The following is a 20852-nucleotide window of genomic DNA, read 5'->3' as shown; positions in this document are numbered from 1 at the left end:
GCGTACAACTTGTTTTGACGCATGCATTCGAGCACAGCACGCAGGTGCTCCACATGGTTCTCCATATCAGTCTTTCCGTACTCCGCACGACTGTGGACAAAGATGTCATCGAAGTACGTTTGCGCGTACGCCCGATGGGGCCTGAAGAGCTGCGTCACAAGACGCTTAAACGTCGCTGGCGCGTTCGAAAGCCCTTGGGGCATCACCAACCACTCCCAGAGCATGCCGCTCGGAGTACTCACCGCAGTGAGAGGAATGTCGCTCGTCCTCATGAGCAATTGGTAATACCCATCGACCAAGTCGAGCACACTGTACATCGTATATCCTGTCATGTTGTTCTGAAGAACATCCTTCCGAGGAATCGGCGTCTGCGCCGGAATGGTAGCGGCATTCAGCTTGTTGAAAGCATGCACGATACGCCACTTGCCATTCGGCTTTCTGACACAGAACGTCGGCGTAGAGTGTGGAGACTTACTCTCACGCACCATGCCCGCCTCGTGCTTCGCACGAAAGAACGCGTCAATGACGTCACACTGCTCCTTCGGCAAGGGCCACTGCCTCGTCACGCAGTACTTCGTTCCCGGAACGAGATCGCTTTCGTGTCGAACACCTCGATCCGGAGGTAGCCCCGAGGGCGGCTCCTTCGAGACCACGTCCTGGTAATCCTTTACCACTTGATACAAGGGATCCGACGGGTCCTTCAGGATCGCCGATCCGCTCCGCGCATTCAGCGCCTTCTTGGTGTCTTCCAGGACAGCTTCATCTAGAAGCGAGGACGAGTTCAACTCTTCTTCGGGTCGTATGACCACTACCTCGGCCAAGTCTCCAGCCTTCAAGGCTTCGCCGAACTCGGCCAAGGACATCTCGTCCAGCTCCAGGAGAGCCGACAGTGAGGGCAAGTCGTCGAGGTTGATACCTCCGTTGACGTCGCCCGCCACTCCATTCACGAGTGTATAGAGCTGCTCGCTCTCGCGTGGAGCCTCGCCGCTCGACACGCCCTTCTCGACTCGTGAGATCGCAGACGCCTTGCGTCTCGCAGCCAGCGCTTTGCGGCGCTGCCTCCTCTTCATGGACACCGTCCGCCCTGAAGAGCTCCGTGATTTCGCGTGCGTATTGACGCCAGGTGTCACCACCTCGTTCAGCTCCGGGGGAGCTCCAGTGTCTTTACCGACACTCAGCGAAGAGCTGCACGATCCGCAGCCTCCACTCAGTGGATTACGTGCCACTCCACGATCTTTATCCGGGCAAAGCCCCTTGTTCTTCGGCATCGTGCCGACCGCGCCGTCGCTGGCACGCAGCAGGGCGTCGCCCTCAGGCGCGCACCCGCTCAGCGGAATTCGTGCCGCTCCACTTGCCGTCCGCGAGCCACGCTCGGAACGCTCGTTCTCGACACACTCAGTGTCCACCAACTCGGAAACTCCGACGTCCAGCACATTGACCGACTCGGTCCAGTGCTCGCGCCAAAAGCGCTTCTGCTTCCTAGCAGAGGTGGGTTCACGACTCGCCAATGCTCCGCCAGGAGAGAAGTGCGTAGCACCAAGGGTCTTCGACCTCCAATCGATCCAAGGCTCGTGGCGTTCCAGCCACGCCATACCAAGGATGAGATAGAAATCTGCCTCAATACCGAACGGGTATACAATACATAACCTCATATAAATAATACTTCAAGGTCCAACAACAGGACGAGCGGAGATGGGCAAAGGTACTGATGTAAAAATCAAGGATACTTTGTTTGGCTAAAAGTACTAAGCTGTGCAGTTTGAAAATTAGCGCCCTTTTGATTGTGTGTGCGATCTTCTCTGTATTTACGATTCCACTTTCACATTTGCGCACTACCCACTAAGCCCTCAACGACTTGTGCAAAGCAGAGCTACTAACTGCACTGATGTGGTGCGAGCACGCTTGGTCGAAGGTCAGCGCTGAAACAACTCAACACTGCTTTACTCGGGTTTGATAGCGTCAAATCCCGTCTAAGATAAACTAATTCAGTACAGCCTTTTCTCTGGTGACGCTGAGATCACTTTATAAACCTAGAGACCTTATATATATCAGGCGTTCGGTATTCAGGCAGAGTTCTGTAGCTGCAACTTGAGACTTGCATCCTGCTCGCCGTAGCAGCATTTCGCAGGACAGGACACGTGAGCGTCGCCCTGGGCGATTTACACCCACTCACGAATAAGATATGCGCTTCGCAGGAGAAGGAGTGAGGCTGGCGACCAAGTGGCTGTCGCCGCGTGCAGCAACGAGACTTCGACGACGAGGCCCTTGAATCACCGAGTCGTGATTGCCGTGTCGGGCTTTGCCTACGTTCGCGCCGTCCGGTGGCAAATGGGGTGGTCCACAAGCCGGGTGGGCCGAAGCAGATGTCCTCACGGTTGTCGTTGCTATTTCCTGGGGCGCCGTTTATCATGAAGTCTGGCACCGTTGGTGGGTATGTGCACGTATACAGGTATGTCTAAGCCTTCGTTAATGCGCAGATGTGTATTGCAGAGAGTGCTGCTGGCCCAGCACGGCTGGAGCACGCGAGGCGGTCATGATTCATGACCGCCTCATGATCAGCGCACCTTCTTGCACTTTCTGGTGTCGCCGGGCCTGGATCTGCAGCAGAGAAGCTGGCAGCATTCCTGCCATCCCAAGTTGGGATTCCCAATCTAAATGACGTTCTCCTCAAACATTCGTGCCAGCGAATGAGAGAGTCCCGGCAACCGCCGATAAGGACCCGTTTGGTCCGAACTCTGGATTTGGAAGCAACGTTTCACTGTTGTCCTTCGGCGATGGACAGTATCTGACTGATGCGCCACTGCAATTGGCCATAATTCTTCACCCCAATGATTGGCGCAAAAACTACCCCCTAATTACACTGATTGGTCCAAAGTGCCGCTCTGCGTTATACCGGACCCACAGCACACCCGCCCAGGAATGACACGAACGGCTCCGTCGCGCAAGGCTCCGGCCGCCTCCGCCGCCACCCGCAAGCGGCGCCGCGCGTCGTCCGAGTCTTCGTCCTCGGACGACGAGAAGGAGCTGGTGAGCGACTCGCGGCGGGGGCGCGGCGGCAAGAAGCAGAAGGCCAGCGCCATCCTGGCCGAGTTCACGAGTCTGGACGCGCTGCTGAGCAACGACCTGGCGGAGAAGCGCAAGCGCCAGAACCGCGAGCGGAAGCTGCAGAAGCTGCGCGAGGAGAGCGAGGCGGCGTCCAAGGACGCGGCGGAGGGCGGCTCCTCGTCCATGGGGAAGCTCATGACCCACATGGCCAGCAACATGTCGGCGCTCTCGGGCGACAACTACCTCTTCTCGGGCTCGGAGGTGACGGTGGCCGAAGAGAAGTTCGGCTACGTGTTCACGCCCATGACAGAGGTGGGTGGCAGAGTTGTTTTTGTTCCTGCCTGAGAGCGAATGGAGGTTAGCTGAGGTGTGTTCTGTTGCTGCGGTTCTGATGCAGCACCTGCCGTACCGCACGTACAAGGCGACGGAGACCGAGCTGCAAGGAGACCTGAAGCTCGTGTACGAGACCATGCAGTCCACGGACGACGCAGAACTCAGCGGACTGCTGTGGTCCAAGGCAATTTTGATTCGTTGCATGCTCAAGCGCCAGGCAGAATCGACCACCAGAGGCTCGGCGATGGCCCCGATTCTGCTGCCGCCCAAGATCGGCTCGTGGTTATTTATGACAAGTACGTTCATGCGAAATAATGGGGGCTTAGAGGATGTTTCTATTTCTAACCAGAGCTTGCTTGGTTGGGTAGTGTCAACTCACAGCGACAGCCACGTGGTAAGCGGGTGCTTCAGCAACCTGTTTCTTGTCATGAGCTCCGCGAAGAAGGCGTATGTTCCAACTTTAAGTTCGGCTTTACCCGTCGCGTGCTTCGCGCACCCGATTGAAGATTTCCGCTCGACGTTCGGCGACGATGTTCCTCCCATCGAAATGGAGTGGAAGCCGTCCATCTACGATTTCCTGAACGCGTTCCGTGCCTATGGCTTCCAGGACAGCAAGAGGTCTATGAGCGTGAAAAGCAAAATCCCTGTTACTCCGCCCTCGTCAAAGAAATCCCGAGCGCTTCCCTTCCCGACCCTCAACATGCACTACGTACTGATGTATCTGGTCATCTGCTTGAGGTCCAAGATACTGAAGCTCGAGGGCTACGACGCATTCAGCTTTACAATGTTTTTTCTTCGCATGCAGTTTGAGAGCGATATCCACGCAAGTATCGTCGACCTGGCCACCATTTGCATCGAGGAGCTCCTAGACGTGTTCCCGCGTGCTGAGTGGCGGAGAGAGTGGGCGCCGCAGCTTGTTCTCCGCGTTGCTGGGGCCAACGAAGGATTGTTTGACTCAGCGGCTGGCTGGTTGGCGGTCGCGCGTCGACTTCCGCGCACGATGCGCGGCACGCAACTCACGACTGGATTAGCGATCTACGTTTTACAGCATCGGATCGACAAAAAACCAGCGGAAGGGGTACGTCGTGCTGCCAGTCTGATACATGCTCTGTTGTTGTTATATTCATGATCGGGTTTGCTTGTGTGTTGAAACGTGTAGGCGAGTTCGGAGAGACCGCTAAAGTTTCCAATTCAGAGTGGCCTCGTTGTGGACATCGTCGCCGGCATTGTGGAGGACCTGACGAACAAATACGTCGAGACACGCAAGAATGGCAAGGCATCGAAGACCACTCCGCCGTTCGATTTGCTGTGCAAGAAGGTGGCTCTCATGGACCTAGCTCTTCAGGCGTTCCTCAATATTCTTACGGCAAAAGAGATGAAAATTATGCTGGGCAAGCTTGACCAACTAGCAGACGCACACAAGTCCACGATGTCAGCAAAGTGGCACGAGCTCAAAACTCTGGTCAGCCTCATGCACCGCAAGTACTCGCTCGAAAATCTGCGGATCGGGCGGAGTGCGTCTCCGTCTGCCAAGACCGTGCTGTTTTGCGACGACGACGACAATTAAGCTGTGGTGAGGCGACAGATATCATGCAGAAGAAATAGATTAACCGGAACTTGGACTTCTGTAGTGCCATGGGATTTTGATATTTGTAGGCGAAGGAGATTCTTCCACGACTGTGCAATGACACTACTGCTGCTCTTGGACCAGTGCTGCGTACTGCTTCTGCAATTTTACCTCGATCAGCTGCTGCGAATTGACCTCGTTCGCCAACCGAACCATGCGGCTCTGGAGGGCCTGGGTCTCGAGGCTCGAGAGACTTTCGAAGCATGCCTGCTCAATCGTCGCGTTCTGAAGCTCAGTCATGTGATCACGCAGCAGCTCCAATCCCTTCTCACAGCGCCGGTGGAACCCGCCATTGACGACCCGCGCTCTCTCGTCCAGCTTCTGGGCGCGCTTGGTCAGGAGCTGTTCCGTTTCCTTTAGCTCTGCAAAGCGAGCTTGCACGGCACGCAGCTTGTCCTCGTCAGATGTAGCGAATTGGAAAGACACCCCGTCACTCTTTCCTTCTCCGGTAGCTTTGCTTAGATAGCGTGTTTGAATCTCGTTCCACTTTGCACTGATCGTTGCGGTATCTTGGGATTTCCACACATCATCCCCCCCACTCAGGCTGGCCTCGATTTGAACCATTTGCCGCGCACGTTCCATGTCACTGTCTGAGAACTGCTGGAGGTTCGGCATTGCAACGGAGCTCGATGTTTTCTTCCGTTTCTTGCTTTTCTTCTTGCCGTCATCTACCGGATATTTAGCGAGATCGTGCTCCAGCATGCGGTACATTTCGTCGGCAACGTCCTTCAGCGCGCTGTGAATCAGCACCTTTTTCACCTTTGAAGGACGAGGAAGATTCTTCTGTACAGCCGTCGACCGCCGCTTGAGCTCACGCTCTCTCTCCAACTCGCGCTGTTGCTTCTCGCGGGCTTCTCGCTCTCCAGCATCCTCTTCTTTCAGAGAGGCGGTATGCCCATCATGAGCCTCCTCTTTCTCCGGAATGTTAATCTCGTACTCATTCTGCGGTGCCGGTAGGCTGTCAAAGCCCTTACGAAGACTGGCCGCCAGCCGTTTCGTTCGGGCCTTTTCAGCTTTAGCGCTCTCAGTCTCCGTGCCGTAGAGTTGTCCAGGGTTAATGCCTAGCTCATCACGCAACGGCGTACGCGTAGCAGACATCGGAGTCCTGTCATCGACAGCACCAGCCACAGCCGATGAAGGTGTCCGCGATGGAGTCGCGCCTGCGTAGCCTGTTCCTTCGTAAAGCTCCACATTTTCACCTCCCAGCAGCGGCGTGGCGCTGTTCCTCATGGCGAGCAGATTAGCTGTTTCCTGCATGATGTTGTCGTGCACATCACGGCTAGACGGCGTAGCTGTCGCGCCGCCATGAAAAGAGCGCAGTGGTGTAGCACTGTAGTCGCCCATGAGCGCGCGCGTCTCGGTCGCTGATCCATTCTCAAGCGCCAGGGCGGCTGCATGGGTAGCGTGCATGCCCAGCTTGGCGAGGTCACTCAGCTCATCGTTCGAGACCACGGGTGCAGGCAGCTCGAGCGGGGTGCGCTTGATGGCGTTGATCGGGTCGTTCTTCTCGTTCACGGCGGCAATCACCTGGGGCAAGTTGGACTTCATGAGCGACTTCTGCCGCTTGGCATCCTGCTTGCGCTCCTTCTTCTCCTGTGCGTCGCGTCGCACGCCCTCCAGCTTGTCCAGCTGCAGCGCCGCCTTCTTGGGGTCGAGCCCCTTGCTCGAGATGCGCTTCTCCTCGCTGATGTCGTAGAAGCCCGCGGGCGCCTTCTTCTCGAACGGGATCTCGCTCGCGTAGTCGATGAACTTGCGCTTCTTCATGTTGACCCGGGGGTTGGAGGACATGATGCCGGCAGCCTTGAGCTCGCGCTTCTTCTGCAGCGCAGCGAGGCGTCGCGCCTCCTCCAGCTGCTTCTCGCGCGCCTTGCGCTTTGCCTTCTTGCCCTTAGTGTTGGCCAGACGCGCCCGCGCCTCGGACAGCATCTCCTTCTCGTCTTCGTCCATGTCCACGGGGTCGGGCCGCGCCGGTTTGTTCTCCGGGTTGGGGTCGATCTCTCCGGGGCGCAGCCGCCGCGGGTCGTCGCTCACCTCCACGCCCTCCTTCTGCTGCGCCGCGTCCAGCAGCCGCTCGTAGTGCTCCATGCACTGCGCAGCCGTGCGCCCCACGATGGGCGCGATGGTGCGCCACTGCGAGGGCATGAGCTTGGCCAGGTGCAGCAGCTTCTCCTCCTCCTCGCGGCTCCACTCCGTCTTCTTGATGCTCGGGTCCAGCCACTCGTACCAGCGCGCCTTGCACTGCTTGGCCGACTTGCGCGACAGCAGCGACGCCACGCGCGCCCACTGGTTCATGCCGTACTTCATGACGGCCGCCTTGAGGATCTCGTCCTCCGTGTTCTTCCACACGCCACCCTTGATCATGATGCGCATGGCTGCTCGGCGGGGTGGGGGGCGTCGGCACCCGGTGCTACAGGCAACAACGGCAGCTAGATGTAATGGAGGGGCGCCGTGCCACATCAACTCTACACCACATGTGGGATTGTGTACAGTTTGTGTGGCGCGTATCTTGAAGTTGTCGACAAGGCATCATCGAGATGGGGCAGCGTGAGCGGAGTCTGCAGGCGCAGCTGCAGTTCATGGAGCGCAACGGGCGCGCGCTGGAGGAGCTGGTGGCCAAGATGATGAAGGTGCGCGAGGAGCAGGAGGCGTTTCTGGGCGCCTTCGCCAGGAGCCTCGAGGACATCGCGGCGCAGGAAGAGTGCGCGCCCCTGGCCCGGTGCCTGGGAAGTTTGGGCGAGTGCGGCCAGAAGCTGGCGACCGAGAGCCACGACGTGATGCTGCTGCGCCCCGAGACGGAGATCCTGCAGGTGGTCACGCAGATCCAGGACTGGGCCATCGTGCCCATGAAGGTGCGCGCTCCGTCCGGTGAAGGGCGGAGGAGGAGGAAGACGGGCAGCTCTGACTGACTGTGCTGCCGTGCAGAGGCTGCTGGAGGACCGGGAGAAGGCCATCAAGATCGAGGCCAAGCTGCAGAAGGAGTACGACGAGCTGAGGGTGAGTGGAAGCAACTACTGTCTGTGCAGTGGTGCCTTAGATGCTGAGTATGCCACTGCTGTGACTGCAGCGAGGGAGCTCTGCCAAGGAGAAGGAGAAGAAGCTGAGGATGCTGTCGGACCAGAAGCGGCGAGTGGAGAATGTGAACGCGCTGCTCGACACTCACATGGAGAACTTTGACCGCTATCGGATCCAGAAGATGAAGGTACGTCTCGCCCCCTTTTATCGGTCCTGTATCCTGCGGCTGATGCGGGGTGGAATGATGCCAGAAAATCGTGAGCGAGTTGGCTCGCTCCCACGCCTTCTATCACGCCAAAGGGCTGGAGCTGTTCGCCGGCCCGTGCGAAACTATTGCGAAGCTGCATCCCAGCGATACTGTGAAAGTGACAACGCAAGTCAATCCAGCTGACGCAAGTTAAGAAGAGCTAGCGTTCATAGCTGGGAGCTTTTGCATTACTTGGAATTATCTCGTGGCGAATCGAATTTGTGCTGTACAACGCGTCGAAGCTATATAGCCACCGAGGAGCGCCCCCTCTGTCGTTCCTTTCTGCGCCTACTGTGGCCAAGCTTTGCCATGCTCTCCTGCAGCTTTCGCCAAAACGAACCCCTCTCGCTTGGCGTACGCTGCGGGCTATCTGTACCGATCCCAAATTGCTGACGCCGCGAGATTCCAGGAGACGCCGTCCAGCTTTGCGGAGAATAGCAATAATCTTCCAGCAACTTGTCGCTGTAGAAGCAGCGTTTCTGCGATGGAAGGATTGGTGGAGTTAGTCAACGACTGGGCCCACCGATCAGACCTGGTCATCAGTACCTACCTCTTCGAACTTTTCATAAACCATGTGCACAGGTAAGTTCAAGTAGTTCGCTAGGCCAAGCTGAAGACTACGTAAGCACAAAACACATTCCACAACATGGCTTGTAAGAAGCACAAACCTTCACTATGCATGCCACATTGCAACTACGGCACCTCATTTGCACTGGCTGCAGAGAGATTTCTCGTCGAGAAAACGTTGGGGTTGCTTGTGACACGAATGAGACGCCGTAGTCCGACTGCGTACACACAGAAGACCGAAGGTGAGTCATTAGGTATCCCCTCGCCAACTAGTCAACAAACGGGCACAAGTACCTGGGGCAGATGCGAAAACTTCACTGCGTGCTCGTACATGTGCCGATACACTGCATCACCTAGCGATTCCAGCTCACTGCCGCGCTCTTCACACAGCTGGATTCTATCGATGAATAATGTCCACTATAGTACCACACAAATGGGCAAAAATTTCCGGTCAGAATGACCCACCGCATTATTCTACAAATGTAAGAGACCGACACTTCACCTCGTCTAGTGTTTCTTCCGCTGTGTACTTGCGAATAAACGGATGCTGAAGTAGATCTTCCGCCGACGGTCTTTGTTCTGGGTCAATCAAAACGCACTGCAAATCGCCAAAACTGTCAGGTTACTTGTGCTAAGAGGAGTGAATACGACATCGGCCGCCGTACCTGATCGACGAATGAACGGCATTCTTCCGAAAAGGACTCAGCGGGTAGTTTGAGGCGTTGTTCGTTTGCAACCTGCATCATCACACCTACAGTGTCAGCACGCAGCTAATAGTTCATCGATAATTGAGACGGAATAACGCACAGAGTCAACCAAGCCGAAAAAACCATCTTGTGTAGGAAGCGGATATCGACCCAACGCCACCGATATCAATGCTAGTCCAAAGGACCACACATCGGCTACAAAAAGTGAGCGATAAACGGTTAGCAAAGCCTCGGTTTTCAGGCACCACTTACAATCAATGCATGGCGTACCTGGGTAGGAATAATCACCGCCTCCTATCCGTTCAGGAGCCATATAGAGAAGGGTCCCGACGAACGTTTTTGTCGTGGTAGAGTTATCATTTAGTGTACGCGCCAAACCAAAATCCGAGATTTTCACCTCGCCCTGTCGATTCGTCAGCAAGTTGTGCGGCTTGATATCACGATGCACCATCCGCTTATTATGAATGTGGGCTAAGCCGTGTAATACGCCAGTGGCAAGCCGAGCCAGCACCTTTTCGTTTTGGCATCCACCACGTAAAACGATATCTTGCAGCGACCCCGTGCTCATATACTCCATCACCATGCAAATGGAGTTTTTGGGGCGATCGACAAAGGCATCATAAAATGAGACGATGTAGGGACTTGGCCTGCATTGAAAATAATGGAGTTGGCCCAAAGTTCAGTCAACAGAGTGCGGGGTGAAGCACAATTTAGCAGTTTCCAAACGTACTTTGCTTTGGGTTTGGTGGTGCTTTTCCCGGGAACAGGATGTTGAGGCACCGGACTATCGTTATCTGACATTGGTACGAGGTTTGAATACAGCGCATGCAGTTCTCGAACCATTTGCCGACGCTGGCCTCGTCCATAGACTGGCACGTCCTACGAGAAGTGCACGCAAACAAGTAACCAAAACGTGAGCAAGGCTACTACTACGACATCAGCTGCGATAGCGCGGATCAACTAACCTTGACAGCGACCACTTTCAGTGTTGGGATGTGAATAGCCTTGTACACCACTCCTGAAGCTCCTCGACCGATTTCTTTTACCCGCTCAAGATTTTCTTGAAGGTGCAGACACGCTGCATCAGGAGATGAAATCCCAGCCTCTGATACGGCCACGTTCTTTGTAGTAAACATGCCATGATTGGGAGAGTAAGCGCTTCCTGCGCTGTGCCTTCCACCTTCTACATAAGTAATCAAGTTTTAACAGCAAGCGACAACGGCAAAAGCGTTAGCTCTTCGCCCGTATACAAGCCGCAAAATGCGTGAGCAACGTACCACTTGGGGATTGAAGATCCGATTCCGAACCCGAACTGAAGTTTAGCTTCATCAGTGCCTGCTGGGCAGCACTTGGGCCATTCGCTGGAGTACTTGATCCTGACGCTGCAGCTGCAGCGATCGCAGCTGCTTCCATCGCGTCTCGCTTAGCAATAAGCCGGGTGGCAGCTCGCTGGGCGCGTTCTTCGGCCTGCTGAGGTGTAGGCATGTCTTCCAGCTTCAGTCGCAGCTGCGGACGTTTACCTGCACGACTGCCTGGAGTCTTCTTCGCTGATTCAACAGTTTTCCATTGAGGAGTACTAGCACCTTGCGGAGTAAATACTGGCGGCGGCGTTCCCGCTGTAGCTGGCCACTCAGTGGTTTTTACTGGTGATATCGGCAGCGGCCTTTTCTCCTCAAGCGATAGTTGGTTAGTCAACGAGTCGATCTCGTTATCTAGTTCCTTGGCGGAACTGTCCACCTTATCCACCGCGACATCCGCACTCGCCTGATGAGCCCCATTACTGCCGACATTTACTGGTGCTGGAGGTGCTGGAGGCGCTGGAGTATCAACGTGCACACCAGAAGAGGGCGACACCACTGTTGTCGCTCCCGAGCTTGACTCACGTGCCGCCTGTGACAGCAACTCCCCCTTCCGTGGCTGGCCCAGTAGCTTCACCGGCGTCTTCGTCGTCGTCTTCGCTTCCGTATCCACTGGGAACTCCTTGTGCATCCACGGACACTCCCACGACTTGACCTCTGCAATGCGCAGCTCCCGCGGACAGATGTCCGGAAAGATCCGAGCGATCACCTCGTCGTCCGCCTAGCAATATGATGAACCAACACACAAAACCCTTCAGTATCAATGCAGACAGATGTCCTACTGCTCTCTGCAGCACCTGCTCCATGAGGTTGGGCGCCGACTGCGGCCTGGCCAGCGCGTTCTCGTTCTTGTGCACGAGGAACGTCGCGTGGTGCGGCGCGCGCCCCGCGCGCAGCACGATGGGGGCGGCGCCGTCCGCCGTGTTGGCGAAGGACAAGCTGTTGGACTGCAGCGTCGTGTTGGCAGCCGCGCGCGATCGCCCCTCGCGGCCGCCGAGCGCGCGCTGCTCGTAGTTGGCGCTCTCCACGCGGCCGCGCTTGCGGAACCTCTCCATGAGCGTCTTGCGCGAGACCTCCTGGATGGAGCCGCCCAGCAGGTCGCGCCGGTGGCTCGTGGAGACGGAGGACGCGGCGCCAGACGCTGGCGACGCTGGCGGCGACGTTTGCCGGGCCGCCGCGGGCTTGGACACGTGCCGGTTCTTCATCTTCTTGAGCTGCTCCGGCATGGGCGCTGCCTGCCTTGGGCTCACCTCTCAGCAGCAGTCCGCGGCGGTCGGTGGAAAGCTCCCGAGGGTGTATCCCTCTGACACTCGTTAAAGCAACTTGGGTTTGGGCAACTTCGTGCAACTTGGGCGACTTCGTGCAACTTCAAAATTATTGTGAAATTCACGTGAGTGGAAATGTCGCGCAGAAGAAAGTCTATTTATTTTAATAAATATTAAAATACTGTAAAAACTGTATGCCCCGTCCCTCTAATAGTGCCCCACCCCAACCTTTTATCTGAAAACTTGAGTTTGATTCTGATTTTTTCCTCATAAATTCCAATTATTTCACAATATAATCTTAAGATTTGTATGTGGACCTACTAATATCGGTGATTACTGTTAAATTTATTGGGGACGAAGTCCCCACTTAAAATCATCTATCACTCCTCTTTACTCTATTTCTTACCTCGCTTAACTTACCTCTCTTACTTTGAGACATGAACGGTTAGGGTTTACATCTAGAATCACCTCCCCGGGGCCAAAAATTGCGCAAGAAACCTCGATTGAACAACCCTCTCTTGATCCATAGACACGCTTAACTGCGTAAAAACTGGAGTGACCCCTTCTGAGAAGGGGTCGATGCCATTAAAGTGGGGGGACACGATTTAGCCTCGACGATAAACGCTAATCAAACAGGCATCGGGAAGCGAATCGCGGGTTTAGATAAATTGCTACACTTTAGATCGCACCGAGCGCAAAAAAAACGCCACCAAGTCCTCGGCTTCACTCTGATTTAGTGCGCCAAGTCAGCGCTTGCATCCATTACTACGAGTGAGTTAGTGCTGGGAAGGGTAGAATTGCTAAAAGAGAGTGCACTTCAACTTGCCTGCATGGATACGTGCTACGCAAAGCTCACCATGTCCAATACTCTGTGAAGCTACAGCCTGTTGCCTACAGATAGCTCCTGGCAGTGACGCAGGTGGTCTCCTAATACCTTGGGGGCCCGCACCCCACACTACGGAACTAGCTCCAAGCCGCAACGACGGGTTCGTTCGCTGCCCTGCTGGTTGCTGGGCCCTCCTACGCGCGCGGGTTTGCTTTGGCTGTGCTCCTCGCAACCACTTGCTGCCGATAGAATAGATAACCTTGCGATAGTGTAACAATTTTTAAATTGTATTATTAATACCGGTAAGTGATATGGTAAAAGTGATATGGAGGAATATCGTGACGGTGCCGACATACAAGAACTTGACTTGGCCACTGTATGGCGGCCATGGCCCAATCAGATGTCCAATACGTTTTTTCAGCGAATAACACCCCGTAGATCCCTATTTAGGCCAATCAACATGGTTAGGGGTAGGTATATTTGCTGCCGACACTATGGCCGACGTATAATGTCGCCGACATGATACGTATGGCCCATAAGTTAAGACCACTATATTCATCCATACCATGACGGTGCCGACAGCGTCGTGATTGGTAGAAATAAGCATTTAGTTGAGCGGTTAATCTATTGGTCAAATCATTTGACTCAAATGTAAATTCCAAGATGCAGGCCAGGCCGCAAGGACGGCGGGTGGGTCATCAAGGAGGGCGGCGAGCCGAAGGACGTCGGCGAAAAGGGGGGGGGCTGCATAGTTCCGCCTGCCAAGATGTGGGTGGTGTCTGGGAGGACGGCGGTAGGCTGCACGACGGCGGGCGAGTGGTCCGCGGTGGAGGCTAGGAAGATGGCGCGCAGCACGACGATGACGGTTACCTGAAGCAGGGCGGTGGGCACCAGGATGGCGGCGCAGGACAAGACGGCCGCGCCGTGGAGGATAGACGGCGGGAAGGAGGAGAACCGGAGCGAACGACAAGAGGCGGCGGACCGGAGGTGGGGCGATGGGGAGGGTAGCCGCCAAGGCGAGCGGTAAGGGCATCGAGCGGAGGGAAACGAGCGCAAGGGCGCAGCGACCTGCTGGGAGGCGACGAGCATAGGGAAGCGTGCAGCAGGAGGAGGGCGTGGCTGCTGTGGCTTGCTGCGGCTTGCGTGCTGGTGTTGGCACCAACAACGCGACGCTGGTGGGGTGCTGCTGCTGCTGTGTGGACTGGCACTGTTGGTGGGGTATCGCTGCAGGTGGAATGCTCCGCAGTCACACCCCACCACTAGCGTCTAGTACTCTTGAGTAGGAATAAGTTATTGATAATAAATGGAATAAATTAATGGTTTTCTTGTATATTCTGCATTGGATCCTAGCGGTATGCAGCAAGCTCCGCCTGAGCGACACTCCTGAATGAGCAGCTCTCACTGAGTGCTGCTTGTTCATGTTATGGGTAGGTCGATAGGCGTGCCCAGGAAACTCGATTGAGTTCGTGATAATGGTTGAAACGCTATTGCAAAGGCTCAAATCAGCTCGTCAAAGGCAATACAAAAGCTAAGTAACTTGTCGGCAGCAGAACAGATATGTATATTATATCCTTATTACTTAGATTTCCTATGGGATGAATACATATTTCGGCCGCGTTGCCGACATAATGTCCTTAACTTATGGCTGAGCCATAAGTTAAGGCTGATCTCCACCTGAATTACAGCCTATCATTTTTGCCTGGTGTGGATATTTTATCCAATGCAATAGGTTAGGGTTAGGTGAACGCGTTCCGACACTTTCCGACAAATATTTGTCGGAAGACTGGCCAAAATATGTATATGTGTTTACAAAAGTCAAGTAGCAAACATATTTTTCAAATATTTTTGCCATTCTGACAAGTAGGACGTATCCTAAAGTAGGACGGGAGGTTTGAGTTCAAAAGGTTTGATTGGTCATCTGTCATCTCAAGATTCGGAACATGGCGACCAAGTGACCAAGTCCAGGCAAGGAGGGCTGCGACGCGTGCCGCCACACGCGACGCAGGCGCGGCCAAGAGCACGGCCAAGGGCACGATCGTGACCACGACGGCAAGCGGGGAAGTGGGGCTCTCGCGCAACGCCGTCACCACCGCGCACGCGTTCGAGGACATTCGGCAGCATGACGTCTCAAGCACCCGTCGTGGGCTGGAGCATGCCGTGCCTTTGAGGCCGCGGCGCGCTTCGCGAAGGTGGTGCGCGTGCACGCGGCGAGCAGCACCGTGGAGCTGCTGCACGAGGGAACTACATCGGCGAGAACTGCGCGACGGCGAGATGATCAAGAGCGAGTAGAGCTGAAGAAGGCTGCCTGGTGAGCGGATGCGCTGTGCACCAAGGGCAGCTCGGCCAGCAGGTCAGCTGCGGTGGCGGCCAACAACAAGGTCACCGACACAGCATCCACGACTCCGCCTCCGTCGAGGGCTACTACTCCTGAGGCTTCGGCAAGTCCTACTGCTCGTGCGGCTGTCATGCGTCCCAAGATCGTCGCCGTCAATTGCAAGGTGGCCCTCGTGACCGTGGACACGACCGGCAGCGAGACGACCAAGGCCAAGGGCAAGAAGGTGGGCGGGTGTGCGTGGTTACAGGACCGCACGTTGAGCAAGTTAAAAAAGCGGGGCGTCTGTCAGGCTACATGCAGCAAGTGGCCCACCAACGCCGGTGAAAGCGGCGGACCCGTGCTGGGTTTCCACATGCGCGTCACTGCCACGGATAAGATGCAGCCCAAGCCCCCCAGCAACACCGTCATGACCTCGCTGGTGGGCCCGCGTTCGAGGCTGGCGAATTCGAATGAGATGGACAGGAGTGGCAGGACGTTAGACTACGCGTGCTGCAACAACCGGCATGATTGCCGAGGTACAGCATCTTAGAAGGTGACGGACTGCACTAATATAATTAACCATTCTTAGACTCTTTGATTTCTTCTACTACACTTAGTATTAGCTGCTTGTGCTTGTGTTCAACACCATCGCCATTTTCACCGCTGTTGTACTTTGGAGAGAACAACCTACATTTGGTTAATAATTTAGGTATGTGTCCTATTTGTCGGAATATGTAGGGATGTCGGAACGGCCGCGATATGGTATGTAGCATTGCTGAAGCATGAGCGGAACGGTGCTTTTATCGTGTATTATGACGAGACCAACTACAACCTGTACTGTAAGCGGACGCAAGGTCTGTCGCCGCTGCTATTCGTAGCGAGCCCATGGAGTATGGAACTTAGATGTTTGCTGTGGACTAAATCCACATTGGTCTGTACTAATCCTCGAAAATAAATTTTTGAAAAAAATATTTTTCGTATTTACGGGACTCTCGGCTTTGCCTTACACTACTGCCAACTTGGATTGGCAAAGGTGTAGAGAGGAAGTACGGCAGGCATCGGGAGCCGATATGCTGTATTGAGTATGCTGGACAATCGAAACTGAATATTATAGCTTTTAACAACAATTATCCCTTGCTACATGTATTTTGCTTTGGGCTGTCGGCTACCACTAATTGATCTTGAACCGCTGGTGCTGCAGCTCACCCTTGCGGTTAACCGTGATCTAGGGTTTCGCGAGATATAGTCCAGCATCATTAGTGCTCTCTTGCTGCTGGTGTGTAATTGCCGTTGATTATCTTGCCTCGCGATAGATAGTAACGCTATTTGCTGATAATGAAGACTTCATCATGCAGCTCCACCAGTGTTGCTAATTGCTTATTGGTTTGATGACCTGCACGGGTTAAACTGAGACTCTAATTTGCAACGGTCGCGAACACGCAAGTTTGCTTCACTACACTACAAAAAAAATAATGGTGATTGATAAGATCAATTAGAGGGTGGGGACGTCGGCCTAAAGTGGAGACTCCACTGCAGGGTGTCGACCCCCGAAGCAACTCAACGGAGCAACGCGACTGAGATGCTCCATTACTAGTTCTGTAAATATACTTTTTAACGCTAGTTGTTTTTGGTGCCCCACTCCCTTTAATAGTGCCCCCCTTGTAATAATGCCCCAGGTTGGCAGGGGGTACTGCTGCAATACCTCACGGGGCATAATTACAGTTTGTACAGTAATACATCAGCACTGAAATGGGGACCGATGATCCCAATGAGGACTACGTAAGGTAGGGCTTTTTCTACTGCAAGTATGTATTAATATGTCCTAGTAGTCTTGCAATGTCTTGAGCCGTATCAAAATGCCATTACCCGGACGCGGACGACGGGGACGGCGCCGCTGACCGGCTCATACATGATGGCGTGCCCGCCCGACACGCATGTGCTAGCACCAGTACCAGTAGCTAGCAAGCTGGCAGAAGATGTGTAGGCTTCTGCCGGACGGACATTGGCTGAGTCGTTAGCTAAACTAAATGACTGTACAAATGTAATGTACCTCACCAAAAACTAAAAACTATCAAAATGCCATTGCAGCCATGCAGTCGTCGTTGCCTAGTCACAGTAACAAGGGCAAACTACAGGTATGGTACTTGGACGTGCCGCATTCACTGCTAGACAAGCGGAAGCTGTGAAGCATTATGCATGGAATTTCAGGACCAGTATGCAACGCAGGGATATGGACATCGAGTATACTTCACCAGTGCTTTAACGAGAGCAACTTCGACATACACATTCTTGAAGGGCAAGGAGTGGCCTCAGGTTCTGATAAGAGTCTAAATACATGGAGCAAGTTGAACGCACCACGCCACACACGTCGCCAATTCATCTGCGATGCTGCCACAAAGTATATTTACCCCCACGCGCTTGCCCCGATTATAGATGGAAACCTCCAGCTATCTATCTCCGTGCGTGTTCATCTTGCCTGACGTCTTGTCTGGAAGCAGCAGAGGCTTCGTTGGTTTCTGCTTTGCTGTCGGACTGGCAGCTCATTCTCGATTTGGATTGAGCGAGTGCGGGAGGAAGCAGCAGACCGAGATCAAGCATCGACACCATGCGCTATCGGGAGGGGCTCGCCTTGCTCCTCAGCACAACGATGGGCTGGAATCCGCTCGTTGCGGGCACAACCACGTGGCCCTCAACCTGCTCGGACGCGTCATCGTTGGCGTGGCAGGCCACTTGCCCGGCGCGCACTTTGAACAACACCAACTACGTGTCGCCGACCGGAATGACGTCCGCGGAGATTAACTCTGATGAGCCCAACGCCGTCGTGGCCTACAAGACGGCTCGTCAAAGTGCGCTCAAGTTGAGCGCCGTCGCGGGCAACACGGCGATGGCAGGGCTTCGCAAGAAGAGCGACAGTTGGTACAAGGACTCGTTGGTCAAGTTCACCACGTACATCTGCGTCAAGTCCTCGTCCGACGCTGAGCTGGAGCGCTGCGTGGACTCGTCGAGCAGCGACGCGGTGCGCGACATCAACGGCAAGTGCGTGGTCATGCTTGACGCTGACTCATGCAACACCAAGGGCAAGTGCGAGCGCCGGAGCAACTGCAAGTGGGATGACGTGGTGGTGAACGGAACGGAGACCCGTCGCCAGCTCTTCACCGACGCTGATGTCACTGCTGCGACCAAGTGGATGTCAACAGGCTATCCGAGCTCGTTGGCGCCGTTCGTGGCTCCCGGTACCGTCATGGGCGTGCTCACAGCGCTGGGCTGCATCGGCTTCGTCGTGGCTCGGTGCATGTTCAACCAATGCGGTGGCCGTGAGCCGAACGAGAAGGGCTACTCGCGTTGCGATATCATCGTCCCGACGCTCACCTTCCTCGTGTGCTCGCTCGCAGTCTTCATCTGCATGGTCATCACTGCTGCTCTGAACACCAACATCTCGGATGGCGTCGAAGGAGTGCTGTACTCTCTGAAGGCCACCCTGGAAAACGCCAACATCTTCGTGTCGAACCTGCTCGTTCCTCTGAACAACGCCACGACCGAGCTTACTGCTGCAATGAAGGCGGTGAACGCTCAGCTCAAGAACTCGGCTTGGATCGCTACTGATGGCGCTACACTGAGGCAGATGCTCGCAGACTTCGGCAGTATTTACTACAATCACGGCGCGTTCCCGTCCCCGACCTGCGACCCCACCTCGAAGGAGACGTTCTGCTTGGCATGCCCCGACCGCGTCTGCGGCTCACCGGTTACGTTCTTCGTCAACAACAGCGCCGCTGCCATCACGGCCAGTAGCGACATTGTTGGAGATGCGGTAGGTCTGCTGTTCAGCTCGCTCGTGAGCGGAAGCGCTGATCTCGACGCAACTCTGCGCACTGCGGCGCGCGACATTGCGGTCTTGGGCGCCACGACCAACAGCTCCATGGATGTCGTGGATGTGCTTAGCAGCACGTTCAACAACTTGTCCTTCTCCCGCAGCGCTCTCGTGGTCTGCGTGTTCTTCTTCGGCATGATCGCGTCGATTGTTGGCATCATCGCCATTGTGAAGAATGCGTGCACTGCCAAGACGACCCAGTGGGTGCACTTGCTGCACGTGAGCTGGGCTCTCGGCGTGCTTGTGGCTGTGTTGAGCTTCGTCCTGTCAGCGTCGCTCCTAGCTGTCGGAGCGGTGTGGTACGACTCGTGCCAGTACATGAAGGTGATGCACCAGGACATGTCTCCCTACGCATCGACGCAGATGTCCGCAATGGCGAACGCCTGCTTCAATGGCAGCAACATCCTGGCGCCGCTGGGACTTGATGTGCCGTTGTCGTTCTCGTGTAACGTGGAAGACGAATACGCCGTTGTGCAGGCCGTGGATACGACGAGCGTGCCGACCATTATTTCGACTTACGGCGAGATCGTCTCCAACTACGACCTAACGGACTTCAGCTTCAACTCGACGCGCTCCAGAAGCCTCGTGTCAACTCTTGCGACCGCAGCCGAGAAGGCGAAAATCGCGCCGAAGGTCAAGTTCACGACAGAGAACGTCTTGACCCCGTGGTTGGCGTACAACCTGCCTTCAACGTATTACGCAAGCTGCGCGAACTCGGCCATTGATGATCTTCCCGTGTGCTACATGAACGAGCACTGTGACTCGGGCGACTCCGGAAGTCAGCTCCAAGCTGCTTGCCAGGTCGCGTTCAGCGACGCCTACCAGTACATGCTGGCCTTCGACAAGGCGAGCACGATGCTGGACGAGATGCGCGAGGCGCTTCTGGGCGACACGGGCAAGACCTTCCCCGAGCAGTGGAACTACTCGGTCTCGATCAGCGAGTTCGCCACCAACTACTTTACGAAGATCACGGCTCTGAAGACCGGCCCGATTTCCACGATGCTGGGAGAGAACGGAGCTGTGCGCAACCTGCTGACCTCCGTGGAGCAGACACGTTGCTCGGGCGATTGCTCGTGGACGAACCTGTCTTTCGACGCCATCAACGAGGCGCTCTGCAACGACGTGCTGGGCACGACGCTCGCCATCTCGCTGTGCGCGCTGTTCCTGAGCCTGTTCCTGCTGCCGCTCATCGTGTCGGCCATCATCCTCCAGAAGCGTCTGCGCGGTGTCGCCAAGGGCACGTACGACCAGCTGGAGGCGCGTCTGCAGGAGCTGGAGCGCCGTGCCAAGCAGCAGAAGCAGGAGAGCGAGGGACTGGCCCCTGGCGGAGAGGGCGCCAAGCCGGCGGGCGGTCTCAGCGCGCTCGGCGGCCTCTTCAAGGGCAAGAAGGTCCAGTCGCCGAGCACCTAAGCGCGCGCACTACGCCCAGTAGATGCACTTCCCCTCCTTTATTAGCCCGCGCCGCGCTCCAAAGGCAGAACGCAGTCGCCGGTCAATTTATAACAACAATATGCATTGCATCCTTCGTGCAGTTTCCCATTGGCCTGTTTACTTCAATTTTATCCTACCGCGATCCTTATCTCATTAGACTCCGTCCTTTCCAGCGAATCGCCCGCGTTTCGTATCCATGTTGAACCGGCCGCATTTCTACCAACCAGGAGCGGATCAAATCCCCCATTAGCC

At 55.3% G+C, this 20852-nt stretch overlaps 7 protein-coding genes across 7 annotated transcripts; 4 read left to right on the top strand and 3 right to left on the bottom strand.

Moving 5' to 3' along the window:
• Window positions 1-2919: 2919 nt before the first annotated feature.
• Window positions 2920-4945, top strand: PHYSODRAFT_298687 (hypothetical protein; the record flags this gene model as incomplete). The annotated part of the gene is made up of 3 exons (XM_009525078.1): window positions 2920-3357; window positions 3443-4456; window positions 4538-4945. The coding sequence occupies 3 exons, from the start codon at window positions 2920-2922 to the stop codon at window positions 4943-4945; spliced, it is 1860 nt and encodes a 619-aa protein (XP_009523373.1).
• Window positions 4946-5068: 123 nt separating this feature from the next.
• Window positions 5069-7375, bottom strand: PHYSODRAFT_495212 (hypothetical protein; the record flags this gene model as incomplete). Its single annotated transcript, XM_009525077.1, has 1 exon — window positions 5069-7375. The coding sequence occupies one exon, from the start codon at window positions 7373-7375 to the stop codon at window positions 5069-5071; it is 2307 nt and encodes a 768-aa protein (XP_009523372.1).
• Window positions 7376-7539: 164 nt separating this feature from the next.
• Window positions 7540-8418, top strand: PHYSODRAFT_491292 (hypothetical protein; the record flags this gene model as incomplete). Its single annotated transcript, XM_009525076.1, has 4 exons — window positions 7540-7854; window positions 7928-7999; window positions 8070-8204; window positions 8269-8418. The coding sequence occupies 4 exons, from the start codon at window positions 7540-7542 to the stop codon at window positions 8416-8418; spliced, it is 672 nt and encodes a 223-aa protein (XP_009523371.1).
• An 88-nt stretch (window positions 8419-8506) lies between these two features.
• PHYSODRAFT_313216 (hypothetical protein) lies at window positions 8507-10674 on the bottom strand (the record flags this gene model as incomplete). The annotated part of the gene is made up of 10 exons (XM_009525075.1): window positions 8507-8743; window positions 8815-8881; window positions 8967-9049; window positions 9126-9248; window positions 9334-9429; window positions 9497-9568; window positions 9639-9733; window positions 9809-10185; window positions 10269-10417; window positions 10504-10674. 10 exons carry the CDS (start codon window positions 10672-10674, stop codon window positions 8507-8509), a joined length of 1470 nt encoding a protein of 489 aa, XP_009523370.1.
• Window positions 10675-10768: 94 nt separating this feature from the next.
• PHYSODRAFT_259733 (hypothetical protein) lies at window positions 10769-12122 on the bottom strand (the record flags this gene model as incomplete). The annotated part of the gene is made up of 2 exons (XM_009525074.1): window positions 10769-11617; window positions 11679-12122. The coding sequence occupies 2 exons, from the start codon at window positions 12120-12122 to the stop codon at window positions 10769-10771; spliced, it is 1293 nt and encodes a 430-aa protein (XP_009523369.1).
• Window positions 12123-13882: 1760 nt separating this feature from the next.
• Window positions 13883-15851, top strand: PHYSODRAFT_328741 (hypothetical protein; the record flags this gene model as incomplete). Its single annotated transcript, XM_009525073.1, has 4 exons — window positions 13883-13991; window positions 14993-15111; window positions 15156-15272; window positions 15321-15851. The coding sequence occupies 4 exons, from the start codon at window positions 13883-13885 to the stop codon at window positions 15849-15851; spliced, it is 876 nt and encodes a 291-aa protein (XP_009523368.1).
• A 2055-nt stretch (window positions 15852-17906) lies between these two features.
• On the top strand, window positions 17907-20579 carry PHYSODRAFT_495691 (hypothetical protein; the record flags this gene model as incomplete). Its single annotated transcript, XM_009525072.1, has 2 exons — window positions 17907-18863; window positions 19002-20579. 2 exons carry the CDS (start codon window positions 17907-17909, stop codon window positions 20577-20579), a joined length of 2535 nt encoding a protein of 844 aa, XP_009523367.1.
• Between the last annotated feature and the right edge of the window lie 273 nt (window positions 20580-20852).

Source organism: Phytophthora sojae (genome assembly GCF_000149755.1).
Source record: "Phytophthora sojae unplaced genomic scaffold PHYSOscaffold_3, whole genome shotgun sequence".
In the NCBI taxonomy this organism is placed as follows: domain Eukaryota; phylum Oomycota; class Peronosporomycetes; order Peronosporales; family Peronosporaceae; genus Phytophthora; species Phytophthora sojae.
The sequence above is the reverse complement of the archived record's forward strand: the minus strand, read 5'-3'. Positions and strand labels throughout refer to the sequence as shown.